Source organism: Aphidius gifuensis, linkage group LG3 (genome assembly GCF_014905175.1).
Source record: "Aphidius gifuensis isolate YNYX2018 linkage group LG3, ASM1490517v1, whole genome shotgun sequence".
NCBI classification, from domain to species: Eukaryota; Metazoa; Arthropoda; class Insecta; order Hymenoptera; family Braconidae; genus Aphidius; species Aphidius gifuensis.
In genome coordinates this window covers 10,293,727-10,316,727 of record NC_057790.1, presented here as the reverse complement: position 1 = coordinate 10,316,727, position 23,001 = coordinate 10,293,727, and the positions used below count along the sequence as shown (strand labels likewise).

Sequence of the window (23,001 nt, the reverse complement as noted above, 5' to 3'; positions counted from 1 at the left end):
AGTCATAATTTATCATTGAAAACTATTATATAATATAGCTCAAATATATATTTTGTTTCTGCAGATTAAGTAAAATTCGGAAAACAAAAACTGGATCTGATGTCAGCATAAATCAACTTCAGACTTATGAACATGGGATTCAAAAAAAAGGTATAGGGTACTTTTTCAATAAATTCACTAAAGGTTTTTTGTTATTGAACAAAATCTAGTATAAAAGTCCGGCTTGTAATTATATTAACAATCGAATTCTTCATTTAGAATCAATAAAGTAAAATAAAAAATAAAATTTTAATAAGAAATTTTATGTTTGCAGTTTTGTATAATTATTCATTTTTCAGATTTAAACTCCAAGAACAATAATGAAATACCATCCACTCGCAGTGTAAAAGTCTGCGACGAATTCCGAATTGTATCGATTTCTTCTGATGAGTACAGAGATCAGGTTCGTCAAAAACTTGTTCCTTCTAAATATTCATATGTGGATAGACCAAAACTTGAAAGAAAAGATGATGTCTTGGACGATCAATGTTTTGGAAAACGAATAATCATTGAAAATTCATCACCAAATGTATCTGGTGATAATCAAGTCAAACGTAAAATTGTGACTTCAAAAAAATATTGAAGTTACATCTCATGAAGATGAATAAAAATCATATGTATTCTATTTTTATTTAGTACTGTCAATCATAATTTATGATTCATAAATAATAAAAAATAAAAAATAAAGTACATAACTATAAAATGTGGTTTATTAAATGAAAAGGGTTTGTTGAAAATTCCTTTTTCATTTCATGAATAGTACTCTATATTTTTCTGAGAAATTTTTTTTTTTTCTGTAAGCGTGGGAATAGAATAAACTTGACTTTTTATTATTTTTGCATCTCAGTGTTTATTTAGACCCGTTTTTTGGTCTATTCTATTTCTATTAATCACCCTTCACCTTATAAGATCTTTGAAAAAACACTGAAAATCTTTTATTGGAGTTCGTCAATTTCTAATTTTCCACTCATCAAACCCTTACGACCCTTCAAAATTCATGAAAAACCTTAATTCATCTAGATATCGCCCAAAACATGTACATTATAATGTATAAAAAAAAAATTAATATTTGTTTATAAAACAAAAAATAAATTAGTTCAAAATTGTCAATATATAAATGTGTGAATTTATAAATCGAATAAACAGTTATAAATAAAAAACGTGGTAACCCTGACATATATACGAATTGGCTACTTTTTGATGACTTAGATAAATAATAGTTAAAAAATAATTATTAATCACCTTGACACAGTTTTCCTATTATAATTACATAAAGGGCTTTTTCTATCACAGGTCTTGTAACGATTGTGTATTGCAAATATGACTATTGTTTACGTAATTATTATTGTAAATTATTTATAAAAAAAATATAGAGGGTCTGTTAAATACACAAGAGTTTATGTGATTACTATTGCAAATAAATTATAAATCTATCCAGGGTCTTCCAAACTGAGGGTTTATATTGCAATTATTGTTCAATATTCATGAATATAAGCAGGGTTTTTCAGACAAGGGTTTATGTAATTATTATTTATAAATTATCAATATAAGGGTTTTTAGAACTAAGGGCTTATGTTATTATTATTGCAAATAAATTATAAATCTATCCAGGGTCTTCCAAACTGAGGGTTTATATTGTAATTATTGTTCAATATTCATTAATATAAGCAGGGTTTTTCGGACAAGGGTTTATGTAATTATTATTTATAAATTGATGATATAAGCAGGAATTTTAAAACTAAGGGTTTTTGTAATTATTATTTATAAATTATTAATATAAGGGTTTTTAGAAGTAAGGGCTTATGTTATTATTATTGCAAATAAATTATAGATCTATCCAGGGTCTTCCAAACTGAGGGTTTATATTGTAATTATTGTTCAATATTCATTAATATAAGCAGGGTTTTTCAGACAAGGGTTTATGTAATTATTATTTATAAATTATCAATATAAGGGTTTTTAGAACTAAGGGCTTATGTTATTATTATTGCAAATAAATTATAGATCTATCCAGGGTCTTCCAAACTGAGGGTTTATATTGTAATTATTGTTCAATATTCATTAATATAAGCAGGGTTTTTCAGACAAGGGTTTATGTAATTATTATTTATAAATTATCAATATAAGGGTTTTTAGAACTAAGGGCTTATGTTATTATTATTGCAAATAAATTATAGATCTATCCAGGGTCTTCCAAACTGAGGGTTTATATTGTAATTATTGTTCAATATTCATTAATATAAGCAGGGTTTTTCAGACAAGGGTTTATGTAATTATTATTTATAAATTATCAATATAAGGGTTTTTAGAACTAAGGGCTTATGTTATTATTGCAAATAAATTATAGATCTATCCAGGGTCTTCCAAACTGAGGGTTTATATTGTAATTATTGTTCAATATTCATTAATATAAGCAGGGTTTTTCGGACAAGGGTTTATGTAATTATTATTTATAAATTGATGATATAAGCAGGAATTTTAAAACTAAGGGTTTTTGTAATTATTATTTATAAATTATTAATATAAGGGTTTTTAGAAGTAAGGGCTTATGTTATTATTATTGCAAATAAATTATAGATCTATCCAGGGTCTTCCAAACTGAGGGTTTATATTGTAATTATTGTTCAATATTCATTAATATAAGCAGGGTTTTTCAGACAAGGGTTTTTGTAATTATTATTTATAAATTATTAATATAAGGGTTTTTAGAAGTAAGGGCTTATGTTATTATTATTGCAAATAAATTATAGATCTATCCAGGGTCTTCCAAACTGAGGGTTTATATTGTAATTATTGTTCAATATTCATTAATATAAGCAGGGTTTTTCAGACAAGGGTTTATGTAATTATTATTTATAAATTATCAATATAAGGGTTTTTAGAACTAAGGGCTTATGTTATTATTATTGCAAATAAATTATAGATCTATCCAGGGTCTTCCAAACTGAGGGTTTATATTGTAATTATTGTTCAATATTTATTAATATAAGCAGGGTTTTTCAGACAAGGGTTTATGTAATTATTATTTATAAATTATCAATATAAGGGTTTTTAGAACTAAGGGCTTATGTTATTATTATTGCAAATAAATTATAGATCTATCCAGGGTCTTCCAAACTGAGGGTTTATATTGTAATTATTGTTCAATATTCATTAATATAAGCAGGGTTTTTCGGACAAGGGTTTATGTAATTATTATTTATAAATTGATGATATAAGCAGGAATTTTAAAACTAAGGGTTTTTGTAATTATTATTTATAAATTATTAATATAAGGGTTTTTAGAACTAAGGGCTTATGTTATTATTATTGCAAATAAATTATAGATCTATCCAGGGTCTTCCAAACTGAGGGTTTATATTGTAATTATTGTTCAAATTTCATTAATATAGGCAGGGTTTTTCGGACAAGGGTTTATGTAATTATTATTATTTATAAATTATTGATAAAAGCAGGGTTTTTAAAAGAAGAGTTTAGATAAAAAAATAAGGGTTTGTGGGATGATTATTGTTTATAAATCATCCTAAAAGAAAGGGTCTATCTCCAATCAATGGTTTATGCAATCTTTATTTAATGTTGATTAATTATAAATAATCGCAGGGTGTTTTAGACCAATTGCTTATATAACAATAAATATATTATAATTAAATTGAGGGGTTTTGTTCTAAGTGTTTTTTAAAATACTTGCAGAGCCATCTATTGCATTTTTTTCATTCATAGTTTGACTAGCAATTTTGCGCCACTGTGAATTTTGTCCCACTGTGAATTTTGCACCCTACTCCTCATGTGTCTAGCTGGAGACCCAGCAGACATGTGTATTTTTGTAGGTTAGTTTTTGGGGCGTTGGCCGTGTGAATCATGGGCAACGTCAAGCATACATTTTTCATTTGATAATTTAGTTTAGTTATTTTGATTAGAAACGCGGTCCCTTTTGTTAATTTAATTAATATATTAAATTCAAGGTCGTGATTAAGATTATGTATTACGTTTTGGATTATTGAGTTTACGTTTTGTATTTTGGATAATAAATATTACGTTTTGGGTTTTGAGTATAAAAATAATAATGTGTTTTGTTGATTATTTAATTTGTGTATTAAATATTTTTCCTTGTGACTTTATCCGGCCCTTCTACCATAACCAGCACACTGAGTGATTCTAGCGTCCCTCTAGGCTAATTATTGATACGCTATTTGGTTGTTTTGGTCTTTGTTTCGGTTGTTGGATTTAATTGACGTTATCTTGGTATTTTTGGTATGAATGTGTTATGCCTTTTTCGAGTTTTAGGGCGAATTGAAAACCTCACGATTTTATCTCATGCCTTTTTCGAGTTTTAGGGCGAATTGAAAACCTCATTGATTTTAGCTCATACCTTTTTCGAGTTTTAGGGTGAATTGAAAACTACACGATTTTAACACTAAAATAATAATAATTCACGTTTCTGGATATTGGTTTTGGTTAGTTTTGTATTTCATGATAAATTAGTAAATAAACCAAATAAAATACTTGATAATTAGTCCGAGAAGGTAACATGCAAAAATGTCACGTTACAATAGACAAATGCTTCTGGCAGCTGATTTAGATATTCAAAAATAAATCCTTTCGTAATATAATGTAAAAAAAAACTCATTAAACTTGATGGAAAGAAAATAAACAACAACAACATGTAACTTGGAAACATAGGTTAAAGTATCATTATTAAATTTGCGCATCGATGCGATATTGAATACTGAAGTAAATATATAGGTTTTTTCACATCATCTACTATTCTTGCTCAATTTTGTTTTTATAATGTTGCAAAGTTGCTTTGGACTCTGAAAATCTTGGATATAATATTTCGTTTTATAAGTTTGCAAGATGACTCTGGACTCTAAAAACATTTCAAGAGAAACGCAATCGTGAAAAATTGAAGTGATTGTTAAAATAAACGTATTCACCGAAAAATTTTGATTTTTTTTTTTAAATAAAAATTGATATTGTTCCATAAGAAAAATACAAAAAAGAATTTTTTTATCTCTACCAGATCATACTTTAATAAATTCGTAAAGAATTGAAGCGGGAAGGGGTTAGCATCGTGTCGATGGAGAACCTGTTGATTTTTGTGTATACATTAGAAGATTCACAGTGTACCATGTAAAAATGAAACGGATGTTATATTTTTGAAATGTTTTCTTTTTCACATGGCACAATGTGAAATTAAAATGTATTTTAATGAGTTTTTTTTAGGGTGACCATGTAAAAATAAAATGAAATTTTTAATTTTTTTTTTACCAATGCTAAATAAACAAAAAAAAAAAAATAATAGATAAAATACATGTTAATTTATTTTTAAAAATAATGTGTCAAAAAAAGCTGTAGCTAAGAAAAAGATGTAGCTAAGGCATTAATGTTGTCAAAGAATTATGTTTTAAAGAAACATATTTGCTTAAAAAATAATTCTTTGGCAACATTAATTCCTTAGTTACGTCTTTTACTTAGCTACTGCTTTTCCTTGGACATTTCTATTTTTTAAAACTGTAATGTAAGCGCCGAACTTTTTTATTTTAGATAAATTGTATTTTATAAAATTATATATTCAGGGTCCAATTGGATACCCCTAGCTCCATCTTATGAATTATAAGGGTAACATTCAAGAGAGCAAACGCATCCCCGAACACCCCCGAATATTCCCGACCTACCCTACGGTCAGCTTGTGCCATTGACCCAGGATATCGATCAGTTCACTGGGATCTCTGATCCCGTGACTACCAACTCTAACTGCTCTAACTGCTTGAATATATACTTTAAAAAGTCTTAGAATAATTTTGAGAACCGTCAGCCGAAAAACTGTAAGTTATACTTATTCAATATTTTAATGATTTATTTTACCTAAATATTTTTAATTATATTTACGTAATACTTGGTTACGTAAATTACGAATTCAAACTTATTAAAATCATTTTGGATTTGATTTGTAATAAATTCTGACCGCATGGTCTGAGTTGTCTTGTTCTTTTTATTTAAATTCAAGTACAAGCTTTGTGTTAAATTATTTAATCAAATAAATATTGAATAAGGTAAATTATAGTGGGCTGATTTAAGCAATAATTTGCTTATTAAAAATAATTAATTATTTCAAATATAAAAATCAACGACCTCGTGGTCATAAATTTGGTCTTAACTACGACCTGTAAAGTATAGTAGAGCGTTTATGTAATTGTTAAATTAAACATAAGTAAAAGTGTTTCGGCGAGTGTTTATATAAATCGCCACTTGCTGTCAAAAGTCAGCACCTTACGGACTAGGCGCTAAAAGCGCCGCCTTGTGAGTTTTGACTCAACTTGATCGGGGCTTAACGGGCTCTCTCGGGTACGTTCGGACGTTGTTTTCAACTACGTTCACGTTTGGTGTCTAGCCGGTACACAAGCATTAAAAACATACACCCGTATACAGCGGTTTTATCACGGCTTTTGTCATTTAATTAAAAGAGCTAATTAAACAGAGTAATTGAGGCCAATTATATACTATAATTGACCTACAATAATCATCATCAATATACGATTTAATCTACATACATTTATCGTTATTTAGTTCAATAAACTTATACTTAAACTTATGTGCTAAAGTGTGTCGTGTCACTCGTGTCGCTCTCTCTCTGACTCCTACACAAAATCCTTATCCACCCTGTCACTAGCTAACACAAAAAGTGATCTTCGTTATAATTTTTATTGTAAATTCAGTGTTACACAAGTGCGTCGATTATGTCAAGGTCCATGTTGGTCCAAATTTAACTATCTTTCACTCAACATCAATACTATTGGTAAAGTTGTGGAATTTTAATAATAAATTTCCCTTTTTATTTAACATTATGTTATTTGTGTTTGACTCAAGTTTTATAAATTATTTGTGTTTAATTTGTGTACTATTTTCGCGTATTTTTCAGGTTCTTTTTTACCTCTTCCTACATCACGTAAAATTTACCTCCCTACCCTTCTATTGTTTCTTTGGTGAGCAGGATAAACAGGGCTAATTAAAATACATATCTAGCAGGGTTATTTTACAGGGCAATATTGGGTTGTCTAATAAGTAATCCGGCTACGATATTTCAAAACGAAATTAACATGTATTTTATCTATTTAATAAATAAAAATCCCAAGAAAAAGCCATCACATAATAAAAAATTCTAACAAAATAATGAAAATCTTTATCAAATAATAATAATAATAATAATAATAATTTGAGAAAAGAAATAAAAATGATATTTTGTATAGAAAAATATTAAAAAATAATAATTTTATAAATAAAAAAATAAAAAAATGTATTAATATAGTTAACACTCAACCAAAAGTTGAAAAAATAGTTAATGTTGAGAATGAATTAGAATAATAATTCTAATAATTGAATATAATAAAAAATCTTATATTATAATATTCATATAAAAAATTTGATGATAATTTTTATACAAAAATAAAAATAAACGGTTTAATAAAAATCTATCGGAATAGATCAACTTATTTTCAACGTTAAAATAATTTCAATGACAAATTATCAAAAAATAAATTGAACTTATTTTGCGAAAACATGAGAAATATACTAAGCATGTGATAAAGGCGTGTAATTCAATAGTAGATCCCATCCAATCATAGAAAAAAGTATTGCATACTCTCCAATAAAACAGTCTCAATATGCTAGACCCTTTTCCCACCACTCACCTATCTACCTGCCCCAATTGACATTGCATTTTGTAACTGACCTTTCTATGGTAGTCGCATATTATCCTTACTTGAAATCACATGTAAATTCAAAGTTATTTTAAATTCCTAAACATCAATTAATTTATTTCATATATCTATTAACCTAATTATTAAAAGTTACTATCAGTTATCAGTGTGTTATCGTACAAAGTTCAATTAGCAAAAGTAAGTACTAATTTTTTACATTTGACATTTATGAGTGTATCTATTTTTTGTTTATTTTTCGGAAACTTTCAATGTTTTTTTTCTTTTATTTTGTTTCAAAAATTTTTATAGGATTAGTGTTTTTATTTATAAACTATTTTATTCAAGTTTTCTGCTGGAAATATTATTATTTTAAAAAGTATTACCTTCATAAAAATATTGTTGCATAATGTTCTTTGGTATTTTTTATATATTTATAATAAATTTAATAGTGGTAAATATTATTGTGAGCAAGTATTTGAACAATCTAAAGATTAACAAAAATTATTCGATTTTTATATGAAAATATTATCAACAATTAATGAAAAATTAAAGATTTGAAAATAAACTTGCACTGAATTTTGTTTGGTTATAATACAAATTAAAAATAGATTCTTTAGTCGATTGTTTTTTTGAGTAAAGCATTTTACAGAATGAAATTTTTGTTGCTAGCTTTAAATATAATTTACAAGATATATTTTACATTTACTTTTAAATTGTTATCAATTTATACTGAATAAATTTTCATGTAGTAGCTATAACGTAGATTGTATGTACATTATTAGAAATTTTCAATTATACGCGGAAGCATAACTCAAAATATTAACTATTATAAATTGATGTGGTCCATCATTCAAACTAAACAGGTACAAAATCTTTTTCAATTTATCAGTTTTTTAAACACTTGTATAATTCAAATGTTACATTCATAAAAAATTTAATCTATAAATAACAACAAAATCTTTTCACTATAACATTATAAATAAATTAATAAAAGATAACTAAATTATTAATTCTCAAACAAAAATAATATTTTAAAGATAATTTTTCATAAATTCTAAATAATTCTAATTAGTATCAACCAAATAATAATTAATCGATTGAAATAGAAGTTTAGAAAATTTTTGAATGAAATATTTCAGAATAAATAATAATTTTTTAATTTAAAATCAAATGACATAATAATTTATTATAAATAATAGTATGATTGCATAAATAAAATAAAATAAAATTTTATAAATATAAAATTGTTATAAAAAAATTCTCAAATAAAAAGTTTTTATGTAATCCTAATTTAATATAATTATAATATAAATCATCAAGAAATTATGAAATTAAAATCAATGAAATAGAAAAAATTAAAAATAATTTAAAATATGTGAATAAATTGAAAGAAATAATTATGAATAAATTATAAAAAGTATAACATAAATATAATAATAAAAAATGATAAAAAGAAAAAGTATAATATATTTATAATAGTATAATACTATTTTAGAATTCAAATGCTGGAAAGTAGATTTAAAACATACAAAAACTACTATGTGACGTGGTATAGTAGAGCTTCATGGTTAAATAAGGGGGTGTACACTACACTTTGAATGCATATGGTTATTTTAGCTAAAGTTTGAATGTAGACAGGTTGTTTTTATGTAAAGTATTAATTGTTTTTTTATTTCTATTTTTTTATTTTTTATTTATAATAAATATACGTTTAGTTCATATTTCTATTAAAAAATATTTTTTACAAGTGTCAATCATTTGACTATAAGAATTAATTTTTTTTAAATAAATTGTATATAGAATATATTAATGTAAGAACAGTAACATTCAAAATCATTTTTTCTTTGACTGTGTATATTCGAATATAATAATATAATAAAGTTGTTCTCATTATAAAATATTTATGATATGAAAAATTATTGATTCAGTAGGTACATTCTTTGAACTTTAAAAATTGATTGTTGAATCCAACTTATTTATAAAAAATATCAATGTAACAATAAAGATAATAATTTTTTTCTCTGAGTAGTTATACTCAAATATATAAAAAAGTAAATATTTTATTCACTAGCTATATTTTCAACTATAAAAAAATAATTTTCTCATTTTAATTATATATGAAATATATTCATGTTACAATAGAATCGGTAATATTTAAAACATTTTTTCTTTGAGCGTACATATTTAAATAAATATGAACAAGTATTTTATCCAATAGTTGTTATAAATTAGAATGTTAAATTGAGCGTAGTTTTTGGCAATGTTTAGTTTTCTAGTTCAGTTTACACTTGTATATTTTACGTGAGCATGCCATTTGTAAAAATAATAAAATCACTGCAAGCTATACTAAGCCGTAGTACTAATTATTATTTTGTTATAGATGAACAACAACAACAACAACAGACGCTGGAACCTATTAAAAGAATTTTGCTCATTCAACAACATTAAATTACGTAAGGAGATTGGTGAAGCAATGCGTGATGGAAGTAAAAAAATTATATGATTATTACTCATTGGAAAAAAAGAAGAAATTCCAACTGTAGTTGGAAATACAACAGAAGAAGTAATGGAAAAAGCCAGTATGAAGATGATGGATAAAATAAAGATGTTAATTAATATAGACGAAAATGAAAATCAACACCCAATAAAAAATAAAAGTGATAGTTACTTGGGGTATAATCCTGTTCCACTATTAAACGAATACTGTCATAAAAATAATTCATTTCCAAAATATGAACAATTAAATTGTGAAGGTCCACAGCATGATCCATTATTTACAATAAAAGTAACTTATCCGATCCTTTATCCGCTTACTCAAGTTACTATGCAAGACTATAGCTCTATTGCATCAGCTCAAACAAAAAATGAAGCAAAAAGAAAAGCTGCTCATTTAGCATTAACAAAAATTAAAAAATTAAATCAAGAACCAAAACCTTGTCCACCTCCAATACGTATCAAGTATTTGAATTCAAATGCATAATCAGATTAAAATGTATCTTGAATGAATTATCATGAAATGTTTCATCATTTTTTTCTGTCATTTTAAAATTTTTTATTTTAGTAATATATTTTTTTTTTTTTAAATATGTTAGTGAATGATTTTTCGAATATTAGATATCTTCGAATGTAAATGAAGAGAAATAAACATTTTTACAATTATCTTTGAAAAAATATTAATAATAATGTTTTTAAAATATTGAAAATAATTTTGATATCATCAGATAAAGATATAAAAATTATAACTGTAGTAAATTGTTTTCTTTTTCAAATATTACTTGTAGTTTTTTTTAAATTGAAAATAAATTTTTCATTCATAAAAAGTAAAAGTGGATTACTTACAATTGAGGGTCCGGATGCAACAACAAGTCGAGCGCTCGGAGGCTTATAAAACGTAACGTTGTTCAGGTTAAATTTACGAAAATTTTAAAATGATTTAAAAAAAAAAAAAAAATACCTTCATGTACAGGATCAAAAATGACATATTTTTTTTCTAAACAAATGATTTTCAATTATAATTATTTAATGGATTAAAAAATAAAGTTTGATTATTTTTTTTTCGAAAAAAACATTATTTTTCCAGGTATAACTCGTCATAACTTTGTTAATAATTAATGAATCGACTTGAAACTTTGCATTTAGTTATTTTATAGTCTAGCGATAGTAAAAATAAAATAAAAAATATTATTTACTTGTATTGTTTTAATTTATTAATTTATTGAATAATGCCGGCCGCAAAATGCGTTTTTTGAACTTTGAGATAAAAAAGTGTCGAGAAAATTTTCGAATTGAAAAACTTGTCAGTGGTAACATTGTTCATCTATATATCAAGAAGTTTTTTCCAAATTTCCAATTTTTTCAATAATAATCGACCAAGTTATTAATTAATAAACAAATTGTGTGCTGCCGCTGTGATCGTAGAGTCCGAAGCGAACGTATGCGCTCTCTCCAGTCATTATAAATACTAATCTCTTGCGCATGCAAACATATAAATAATGGCAGCGGCAGCACACAATTTGTTTATTAATTAATAACTTGGTCAATTATTATTTAAAAAAATTGAAAAATTGGAAAAAACTTCTTGATATATAGATAAACAATGCTGCCACTGACAAGTTTTTAAATTCGAAAATATTTTTCTTCATTTGATTTTATAAAAGATTTAAATCAATCTATGAAAATATCATGTCTATAATATCGATTTTCTTCAAGTGTGAATATTGTTTTGTAACGATTCTCGTTGCCTTAAAGGCTAAGCCACATAGACAATGGTCCGACTCCTCAACTAGCGACATCATCAACATCAAGTCACACTAGAGTAGGGCAAATCCCCCTTTCTTTTCGGTATTAAAAATAGATTACAATAATTAATGAGTGAAAACTCGCTCTCTTGTCTTTTAGACGTCAGACTGACTGGACCTCTGTTTTAACCAGTCGTCTGGCGACGGTGAGTTTGAGGTTATTTTTGTATGTTGAACATGGTGGATCAACCACCATGTGTTACCTTTTGTTTAGCTTTGTTTTTTGATGATCAACTCGAGGCGGATCCTCGAGCTGACCATGATACTTTCAATATTTTTGATAATTAGAATTAGTTTGTTTATTAATTATTAATTAATATTTTGTTCGACGTGGTCCCCTTTAGAATAGGATTTTTAAGATAAATATGGATTAATTTATTTTGTATTTGAGTTACGTTGGCTAAATGAGTTACGTTGATAATTAAGTTTGTTTGATAAATAAATATAAAGTAAATGAATTAATAGTGTTTCTTTTGTTATTATTTTGGGGTATTTATTAATTATTATTTTCAGGTAAAATAATTGTAACAGCTTTATCCGGCCCTTCTACCAAAACCCACACACTGAGCAACACAGTAGTATATAATATGAAAATAATAAAATAAACAGTAAATTCATTTTATAATGAAAAATTAATTAAATTTTTAAATACATGGGTATATGAAAAAATTTTCTTATAAAATAACAAGTGCAATTAATGAAGATATTCGAATCATAGGATTGTTTATAAAAAGGGTTGTTCAATAATTTTCCATTAATATCAATGTTTAAATAATAGAAATTGTTTATAATAATAAGGGTTGTTTATGAAATAATGTTCGTATATACGAATACTGATTTAAACACTAGCATTACAAACATGGCCGCCCTACACTTACACATTCTTGGCTTACACACATTCTCCATTCAAACTTCTGTTGGGACTTTTACTGCCACTGGAGCACTATAGACACTTTACACTACAGAACATGGTTGCACTACACTCACAAATATTTGACTCTCTCTCTCTCTCTCTCTCTCTCTTTCGACACACATACTTGCCTCACACACATTCTCCATTCAAACTTTTGCTGGGACTTTTGCTGCCGCTGCAGCGCTTTACACACACTAACAAGACCCGCCCTACACTTACCTTACTCACACACATTCTTTATTCAAACTTCTGCTGGCACTTTTGCTTGCAGTCTGCTTGCACCTATGCGCGCGCACACAGCACAAAATAATATTAAAAAAAAAAATTAGCGTGTTGCGAGTACGCGCGGGGGAAGTGAAACTTCTTTCAGAGTAGTTTCATGTCACGCTGAATATTAATAATAATAATAATAATAATAATAATAATAATAATAATAATATTAATAATAATAATAATAATAATAATAATATTAATACTGACAATAATATTCAAATATAAATATTATTAGTTAATAATAATTATTAGTATTTATATTTCGAATATTATTCTTATAAATTTTATTATTTTTATCGTCACATTAATGGAAGAAGGGCGTAAGTGCCATTTTTAGGAATTTTTTTTTTTTCTAAAAGAAAAAGGGCGTGAGTGCGAATTTATGAATTTTTGGGCTTTGCATCTAATTTAAGGGCTTAAAGAAAAAAAAAGGGCGTATGTTCAGGGACTTACGCCTTTTTTTTCATTATCAAAATCATTTTTAATAAAAGGTGCAAAGATTTATAATTATTTTTATGTTTCTCTTATATTGATATAATGAATTATTTATAATTATCAGTAAACAATCAATAATTTAAAAGAACGTGCCATTAAATAAATTTCAAATAAAATTGAAAATATGCCCTTCATCTTTTATCAAAAATTATTTTGATGACGGGAAAAAAGGCGTAAATCCTTCGACATACACCCTTTATCCTTTATCAAAGGTTGTTACGCCCATTTTCACTTTTTCTTAAGTATTAAAATTAGATGAAAAACCCGAAAATTTATAAATTTGCACTTACGCCCTTTTTCCTTTAAAATTAACGTTTTTGGCACTTACGCACTTCATTCTTTAATGGGATGATATAATTGATACCATCGATATTATTACTAATATTATATTGATATTATTAATCATAATATTATTGGAGTTATTATTATTTATAATAATATTATTCATATATAACCATAGTATAAATAAAATAATAATTTCAAAAATATAATCGATAATAATAATATCAATATAATATTAGTAATAATAACAATAATATTATCGATTTATAATAATATCAGTGATATTAATAATATAAATAATAACATTGACAATAACATTCATATATAAATATTGATAATTATCAGTATTTATATTCAAAATATTATTATTATAAATATTATTATTAATATCAACACTATTGTGAATATTTGGTAATATTATCAAAATTATTGTCTTTATAATTATCATCAGCAAACGTTTATATGCACTTTTAAATTGTTGTGTATTAGGATTATTATTAAAACCATTACGACCTCGAATAGCTGAGAAATACGTTTCTATATAATCTTGTGTCAGTTTATAAGTTAATAAATATGTTAAACCTACAGTTTATAATTTCTCGAAAAAAAAATTTATCAAATCTATTACAATGCCAATAAACTCAGTTTTTCTCTTTGATTTTAAAATAGGTTGACTATTTTCTGTCCTTAAATTTTCAATACACTTTATAAATTTATACGCAGAACATTTTAATTGTAAATAACTTTCATCATTTAAAGGTCTATCAAATTCTTTTTTTGAAAATCTATTTTTGCAATTTAGCATATCAGCTATATCATTAAAATTCTGACAAAATTCAGCAGTTGCTTGGCAATCAGAAAGTTCTTCATATTTCAATGATTTCACAAAAGTTAAACTTTTACTTACACTACTGCTAAGAGTTTGCATAGCTAATTTTACTTTTATTTCATTATTTTGATAATTTATATGCTTATTTCTCAATTTATTTGCTGCCCTAATACCTTCCTCAGACTGTAAACTATGCAATCTTTCTATATATTTCCAACATATTTTTTCATAGCTTCCATTTTCTATACTTTTGATATTTAAAACTTTCAAGTCCTCCAATGCATTACGTACTAATTTAATGTCGTGACATAAGTCACTAATAATGTAGCAAGGTTCTTTTGTAGCTGGATTAATAAAATATGGTTTAAATTTATTACTATAATCTAAATTCGAGCCAAGCTCCTCACACATACTATAATTACAGATACTCCGTCAAATGTTATTGAATAAACTTTACAATTATTTGAATTTAAAATATGCAGTGATAAAGCCGTTAATTAGAAAATATTCAAATGGGATTTTCCAATTTTCAGTAAGAAAAACAGCCATAAATACTAAGGCATGTTTGGCTGGTTCCATATTTTTTTTAATAAGTTGACTATTAAATTCTGACCCTTGTAAATTTCCAAAATCTATCCCACCGGAGAACTCACCAGTATATTTATCAAAATTCGTTTCTTCTTTTATCGCCAGTTCATCTATCACGATATTAACCACGACTGTTTTAATAGATAATCAAAGAGAAAGAGTTGGAAGAGCTTCTTTTGAAAAACCAGGAGACCCGTCAATAACTTTATACCATCGTCTAATTGTTGATGGATGTGGCAAATTATTATGTTTTCCTAGTTTATTTCTGACGTATTTGTATGCTTTCGGAGAATAAAAGTGTACTGTAAGTGCAAAGCTTCGTATTTTTTCAGAAAATTGTCTTGAATCATGGTTTGTAAAATTGGCAATAAATTCTTGAACATGACTTGGCATCAACCGCTACGAAGTTTGAAAATAAAACATACTAATTTTATTATCTTTCATATCTTTCATAAATTATTATCTTATATTTCATAAATTTATATCTTATATAAATTTCATATATTTCATAAATTATGAGTTGTAAATAAACTAGTTAAAATATTCTCTTGTAATTTTTCATAAAAAAATTGTTGTTTTTAATTCAAAAAGAAAAAAAATATAAAAAAATTATTCGGACGATTATAAATAGAATAAAATCAAAAAAATTAGCGTGTTGCGAGTACGCGAGGGGGAAGTGAAACTTCTTTCAGAGTAGTTTCATGTCACGCTGAATATAAATAATAATAATAATAATAATAATAATAATAATAATAATAATAATAATCCTGACAATAATATTCGAATATAAATATTATTAGTTAATAATAATTATTAGTATTTATATTTCGAATATTATTATTATAAATTTCATTATTTATATCGACACATTAATAGAAGAAGGGCGTAAGTGCCATTTTTAGAAATTTTTTTTTTCTAAAAAGAAAAGGGCGTGAGTTCGGGCTTTGCATCTAATTTTAAGGCTTAAAGAAAAAAAAAAGTGCGTATGTTCAGGGACTTACGCCTTTTTTCCATTCTCAAAATCATTTTTAATAAAAGATGAAGATTTGTAATTATTTTTATGTTTTTCGTATTGATAATAAATTATGTATAATTATCAGTAAACAATCAATAATTTAAAAAATCCTGCCATTAAATAAATTTCAAATAAAATTGAAAATATGCCTTTCATCTTTTATCAAAAATTATTTTGATAACGGGAAAAAAGGCGTAAATCCTTGGACATACGCCCTTTATCCTTTATCAAAGGTTGTTACGCCCATTTTCCCTTTTTTTTAAGTATTAAAATTAGATGAAAAACCCGAAAATTTATAAATTTGCACTTGCGCCCTTTTTCCTTTAAAATTGACGTTTTTGGCACTTCATTCTTTAATGCGACAATATAATTGATACCATCAATATTATTACTAATATTATATTGATATTATTGTTAATCATAATATTATTGGAGTTATTATTATTTATAATAATATTATATTCATATATAACCATAGTATAAATAAAATAATAATTTCAAAAATATCATCGATGATAATAATATCAATATAATATTAGTAATAATAACAATAATATTATCGATTTATAATAATATCAGTGATATTAATAATATAAATAATAACATTGACAATAACATTTATATATAAATATTGATAATTATTAGTATTGATATTCAAAATATTATTATTATAGATATTATTATTAATATCAATACTATTGTGAATAATTGGTAATATTATCAAAATTATTGTTGTTATAATTATCATCATTTATATATAATTATAATAATTTTATTGTTATTATAATAATGATTCTTTAAACCCGCGAGATAACTATTGCTTAATACGTTTCAATGAATTTTTTTTAAAAATCAATTATTTAAGTATTAAACTCAGTTGAACTGTTTAATAATATTTGAATAAAAAAAAAAAAGTCGCTCACGCATACACACATAGCAGCTGACGTTCCGAGTTTATATCCGCTTGTGGCCGAGCGTATACCAGAGAGAGTATACCAGAAAGAGTATACGTGACAGAGAGTATAGGAGAGCGTGTGACAGAGAGTAAACGCGAGCGCGTAACGCTAGCAGGGCCTCGAATTTTTTTGCTACCCTCCGTCAAGAAGTTTCACTTCAATAAAATATGTAAATAAATCATTAAGTTTTTTCTCAGTAAATTGATTCAAAAGTTTCAGTAAATTAGTTAAAAAATTTCTTTGTAAACTTCCATAAAAAAATTGATTTTTCAATTAAAAAATAAAAGATAAAAAAATACAAAATAACTCGCAATTTAATTCTACATTAGAGAACTAACTCGCATACCACAGCATCGATGTAAAAAAATTAGTTGTTCTGCTGGTAAAATTTATTCCTAGTTGCTCATAATTTTTTTTCCCAATGTACCAGAAGTGTTTTTCTATTGTTCAAAAAGGAAGCAAAGAAAAGCACTTCTGTGCATTTCATTAAAGAAAAAAAATTATTCAATGAAATTAATACATTACCATCATCGACTTTCCAGTTTCTTCAGTAATTAACTTCTTCTCTTTTAAATCTGTTATCATACTTCTAATACCTTCATATTTTTTTTTGTAATACATAATTTGTTTTTTCATATTCTTGATTTCTTTAGATTTTCTTTTATCTGTCTCAATTATCGTATTCATCATTCGTCTGATTTTTCTTGAACTATGAAAAAAATCTTCATATTAGATTTCTGAAGGAAAACGAGGCTCGTAAAATCGACGTTTTCGAGAAACTGAATAGGCATCTTCATTTTCTAATTTAAAATAAAAGACAATATTATTTGACAGTTACATTAAATAATAAAGAAAAGAGGACTTTTCAAGTAATGATATTATTTTTGTAATATTATTAAACTTACTAATAATGTTATTTTCAATTTTATCAGAAGTATCATTTTCTTTATCAGTCGGATTGTAAATACAAAGTCATCATTATCATTGTCAGAATCTTGTTTAAGTTTTGTTGGACTCTCTTCAGTTACAGTTTTTGTATCTTGAAAAATATTAGAATGGTTAGATGAACAAGACACTTGAGTAGTTGGGTATGGTTTACTATTATAAGCTGAAGTACCTGTGTAACAAATAAATTAGTAAATGTTAGTGTTTAGCCATAAAATTATTTTCTTATACAGTTTAATTTGTACATGACGCAATGTGATGTCTAATATTAAATTAATTTACTTACAATCATTAAGAATATTTCTTGAAATAGTATTTGTATGTATAGAATTTGTTTCTAAAAGATTGGCTGATGAGTCGATGTTATCAACAATTTCTTTAATCCATGACTTAGGGACAATGTCTATTTTTCTTTGTAGAGGTTTTTACCCAGGTGACTATCGATAAATTATTTTTTTTCCTGAGGTGCGGGGAGCCGGGGTATCTCTACGCGTGCGCATTTTGAATTGATATTATGTAGTCGTTTGCTTTGAAGGCTTCGAAGTTCAAGATGGCCCCTACACGGACATACAATACCATCATATTTTCGTTTATCTTCGTGTTTTTCCGTGTTTGTTTACATATCGAGATGAAATTTCAATATGACAGCTTTCATGACTGTCCATGCTTAGATGCAGAATAGAGCAACGTACTAAAATGCAATTTCACAATGCAGATTCAACGTGCATTTATATATATATATATATATATATATATATATATACACGTGTATATCGTGTTCATAAACATGGGATTACACCTAATTTATTATCAATTTGTTTTACATTGTTTTTCGTGAATAAATTACCATATATATGCGAAATATTCTTTTGATAAATAAAAAGTATGAAACAAAATTTGTAAATATAAAAAAAATAAAAAAATCAACATTTGTAGTATCAAAGCAGTTATTATGTTACATACAATTACTAAAAATTTAAATTTATTGGAAAATAAAAAAATTGAAGATGTTGCCATGGAAGCTAGTGTTATACACTAACGACTTACATTTTAATACACTAAAATCTGATGTACCGACATCAAATAATAGACATATTGTTGCTGTTGATAAAACTATACCATAGAATGGTGGTTTGATTGTAATTGATTCATTTGGTTATAGTGGTGCAACATGTTAATAAAAAGCAACATTGTTATCATCAATAAATAATGTTACACCAAAAGTTGTTGCTGTATGAAGACGTACAGATAATTTTATAGAGGTTGCATTTGTTGACATATTAAAAGTGTTGGTATTGGTATTGATATTAGATCAAATGGTATTGTTGATCATTCAGTTGGTGAACTTCGTTATTCCTATACTGATAATAGAGATGACAAGATGACACAAACAATTGACAAATGTGTATTTCATTTACAAATAGATACAGAGAGATGTATTGAGGCAGTTAATGATGAACAAGATATCGAACGTACAACAATATTTGTACGTCACGTAACATAGCCTTAATTTTTATTTTCTCGCCATTAAAAATAATCATAAAGTAATCATTTATATTATTTTTGAAACAATATATCTACAAAATCGTAACGTTAAATTTATTGATGTATTAAATCATGATGATTTAAGTGCTTTAAGATGAATTTGATAGAAGAACCATTTAGTTATCATCAAGATAAATCTTTAAATAATAATTTAAATAGTGTTTATTATGAACATTAATTTTATTATATACTAAGGACAAGCAGTAGCTAAGGAAAAGATGTAGCTGAGGAATTAATGTGACTCAGGAATTATTTCCTTGAAACATAATTTTTTGGCAACCTCAATTCCTTAGCCAGATTAATTCCTTAGCTACTGCTTTTCCTTGGACATAAGTATTTTTAAAAAACAAATTTACATCTATTTTATTTATAAAATAAATAAAAAATGTCCAAGGAAAAGCAGTAGCTAAGGAAAAGATGTAGCTAAGAAACTAAGGTTGCCAAAGAATTATGTTTCAAGGAAATAATGTTGCTTAAAATATAACTGTCTTGGCAACTGTAATTTTTAGCTACATCTTTTCCTTAGCTACTACTTTTTCTTGCACATTTGTATTCTTAAAAATTAAATTTAATGTAATTTTCTTTTCAAAAAATAAAAATGTCCAAGGAAAAGTAGTAGCTAAGGAAAAGATGTAGATAAGGAATTAAGGTTGCTAAAAAATTATATTTTAAGCAACATTATTTCCATGAAACATAATTCTTCGGCAACCTTAATTTCTTAGCTACATCTTTTTCTTAGCTACTGCTTTTCCTTCGATATTTTTACTTATTTCAGAAATAAAATACATGTAAATTTAATTTTTAAGAATACAAATGTCTAACAAAAAACAGTAGTTGTAAGAAAGAATGTAGTTGTGAAGCAAAAATTATATTTTAAGCAACATTATTTCCTTAAAAACAATTTTTGGCAACCTGAATTCCTTAGCTACATCTTTTCTATTACTGCTTTTCCTTGGACATTTTTATTTTTGATAAATAAATTTACATGTACTTTATTTATTAAATGAATAAAAATGTTCAAGGAAAAGCAGTATGGTTAGCTACCTTATTTCCTACATGATTATGATAATAATCATAATAGTAATATACCTGTGTCAACAATACAATATACAGATGTTAAAACAATCGGTAATTATATTCTAATACGATATTCAAGACGATTTTTTTATTTATTAAACTTGTTGTTTTTAATCCAAACCGATCCAAACATGAACATGATTGTTAAAGTTGCATATTCAAAATTACTCGTCGCTAGCCTGCCGGTAAAACAGCAGGCTTAGTATTTTAGATATACAGTAATTGGATGAGAACCGTTTTCTCCTTAATGTCGTCTAAAATCTCGACTATAATCTCAAGATGTCATTTTAATGTTAATTCGAGTAAAACAAAAACTTATGCTTAATCTATTGAAAAATATTTATGATTAGAATGATTAGAAACAAATTACAAACGTAAATAGTCTATCTATCAACAATTTAGTTTCTTTTGGAAAATGCAATCGATATTCTAAATTTTTTACTTTAAGGGAATTTAACAGAATATCCGACGTCGGCCCGACTGAAATCCCGACTTTCCTCCGACTTTATTAAGTCGGGCGCGACACATACTTTTCTACCTGGGTAGTGTTGAATTATATATTTGAATTTTTTCGAGAAAAAGAAAGATTTTTCTTTTCAATAAATTGTTTTTTTTTTATATTATATATCAACAATAATTGAGTGATATAATAGAGAGACGATCATCATCATCATCATCATCATCATCATCATCATCATCATATAAAAAAAATATAGACAAATTGGTAAGAAAAAGGTAAAGCCGAATAAATAAATTTTCACTCTGAATTGATTCCTCAGCCATTTGCCAATAATATTTTAATTTGTTATGGAAAACATTGCATAGAAATTAATGTAGATTGCTAATTTATTTTTTTTTGCTTCGTCATTTCCTTAGCTTTATTCGCTATGAATAATAAGTTGAAGAGCTATTAGCGAATTTAGGAAAAAGATGTTGTCAAATGAACTAATTTGTAGTCTTAATAATTCCTCAGCCGTTTGTAGTAATTATATTAATTTTTTATAGTGAATATTTCTGTGGAATTGGTATAGTGACAAATTAAATTATATATTTGCCACAATTTTTGAAATTATTTTATGGCAAATATAGCAAAGAAATTAATAACGATTGATAAGTTTATTTGGCTAGACTTTTTCCTTAGCTATTTGCCAATGGCTTTTTCATTTATTATTCCAAAAATAGCTAATGAAGACATGTAAGCAAATCAATTAATTAATAGTGTTCATTAATTCCCTAGCTAATTTTGCCATACTAAAATAAAATTATTGTGTCAAATGGCTGAGGAATTAATTTAAACTGCGAATTAATTTATTTGACTACATCTTTTTCTTAGATACATTTGCCAATAGTTTTTTAGTTTGTTAATTACGGCAAATATAGCTGAGTAAAAGACGTAGCCAAAAAAATTAATTAGTAATTTCATCGCTTAGTTTCTTAAAATAATTAGTAATTTTCACAATGCGTGTAAAATACTCTCACGGCAGTATTTTACGTGACAGTATTCTCATGACAGTATTTTACGTGAGTTGGTAATCAGTACGTTGTAAGGGCTTGGGGACGTGAGCGCCGAAAAGGTTCTGTCCGACATAAGTAAACTTATAAATATAAAAGTCCCCACAGTGGTGACTAATTGAATTTCTATTGGAAAAAGCTGTCTAGTGATATATTGTAGGATTGTTCGAAGCGGGGTTTTGTGTGAGGTCAGATTCGTTTGAAGTCCATTTAAAACTTACTTTCTTCAATTTATACATCACGTAGTATTAAAAATGCCATTATTTCACCTATTTTTTAGTTGATTTATTCTTCTAGGTACATTGATTTTATGCATTTTCCCTTAACACCACCTAAGATATATTTATTGTTGCACGATTAATTTCATGAATTTATTTTGCTAATTTTACAATTTATTATTAACTATTAATGCAGTTTTGAGATTCAACGCAATAATTTTTGCCAGTATTTAAAAAATAGGTACATGAAATCATACTACAATCCAATTACTGAAGTTTATGCTTTGAATAATTCGACTTTTATTCGCATATAGGATTT

At 26.0% G+C, this 23,001-nt stretch overlaps 1 protein-coding gene across 1 annotated transcript in view; it reads right to left on the bottom strand.

Moving 5' to 3' along the window:
• The window catches only part of LOC122851930 (sodium-coupled monocarboxylate transporter 2), a 61,629-nt gene extending 43,701 nt beyond the window's left edge, over window positions 1-17,928 (bottom strand). The window contains exon 1 of the mRNA XM_044151443.1: window positions 17,911-17,928. Within this exon, the coding sequence (XP_044007378.1) occupies window positions 17,911-17,916 (6 nt within the window). The 5' untranslated portion in view covers window positions 17,917-17,928. The remainder of the gene's footprint in view (window positions 1-17,910) is intronic.
• Between the last annotated feature and the right edge of the window lie 5,073 nt (window positions 17,929-23,001).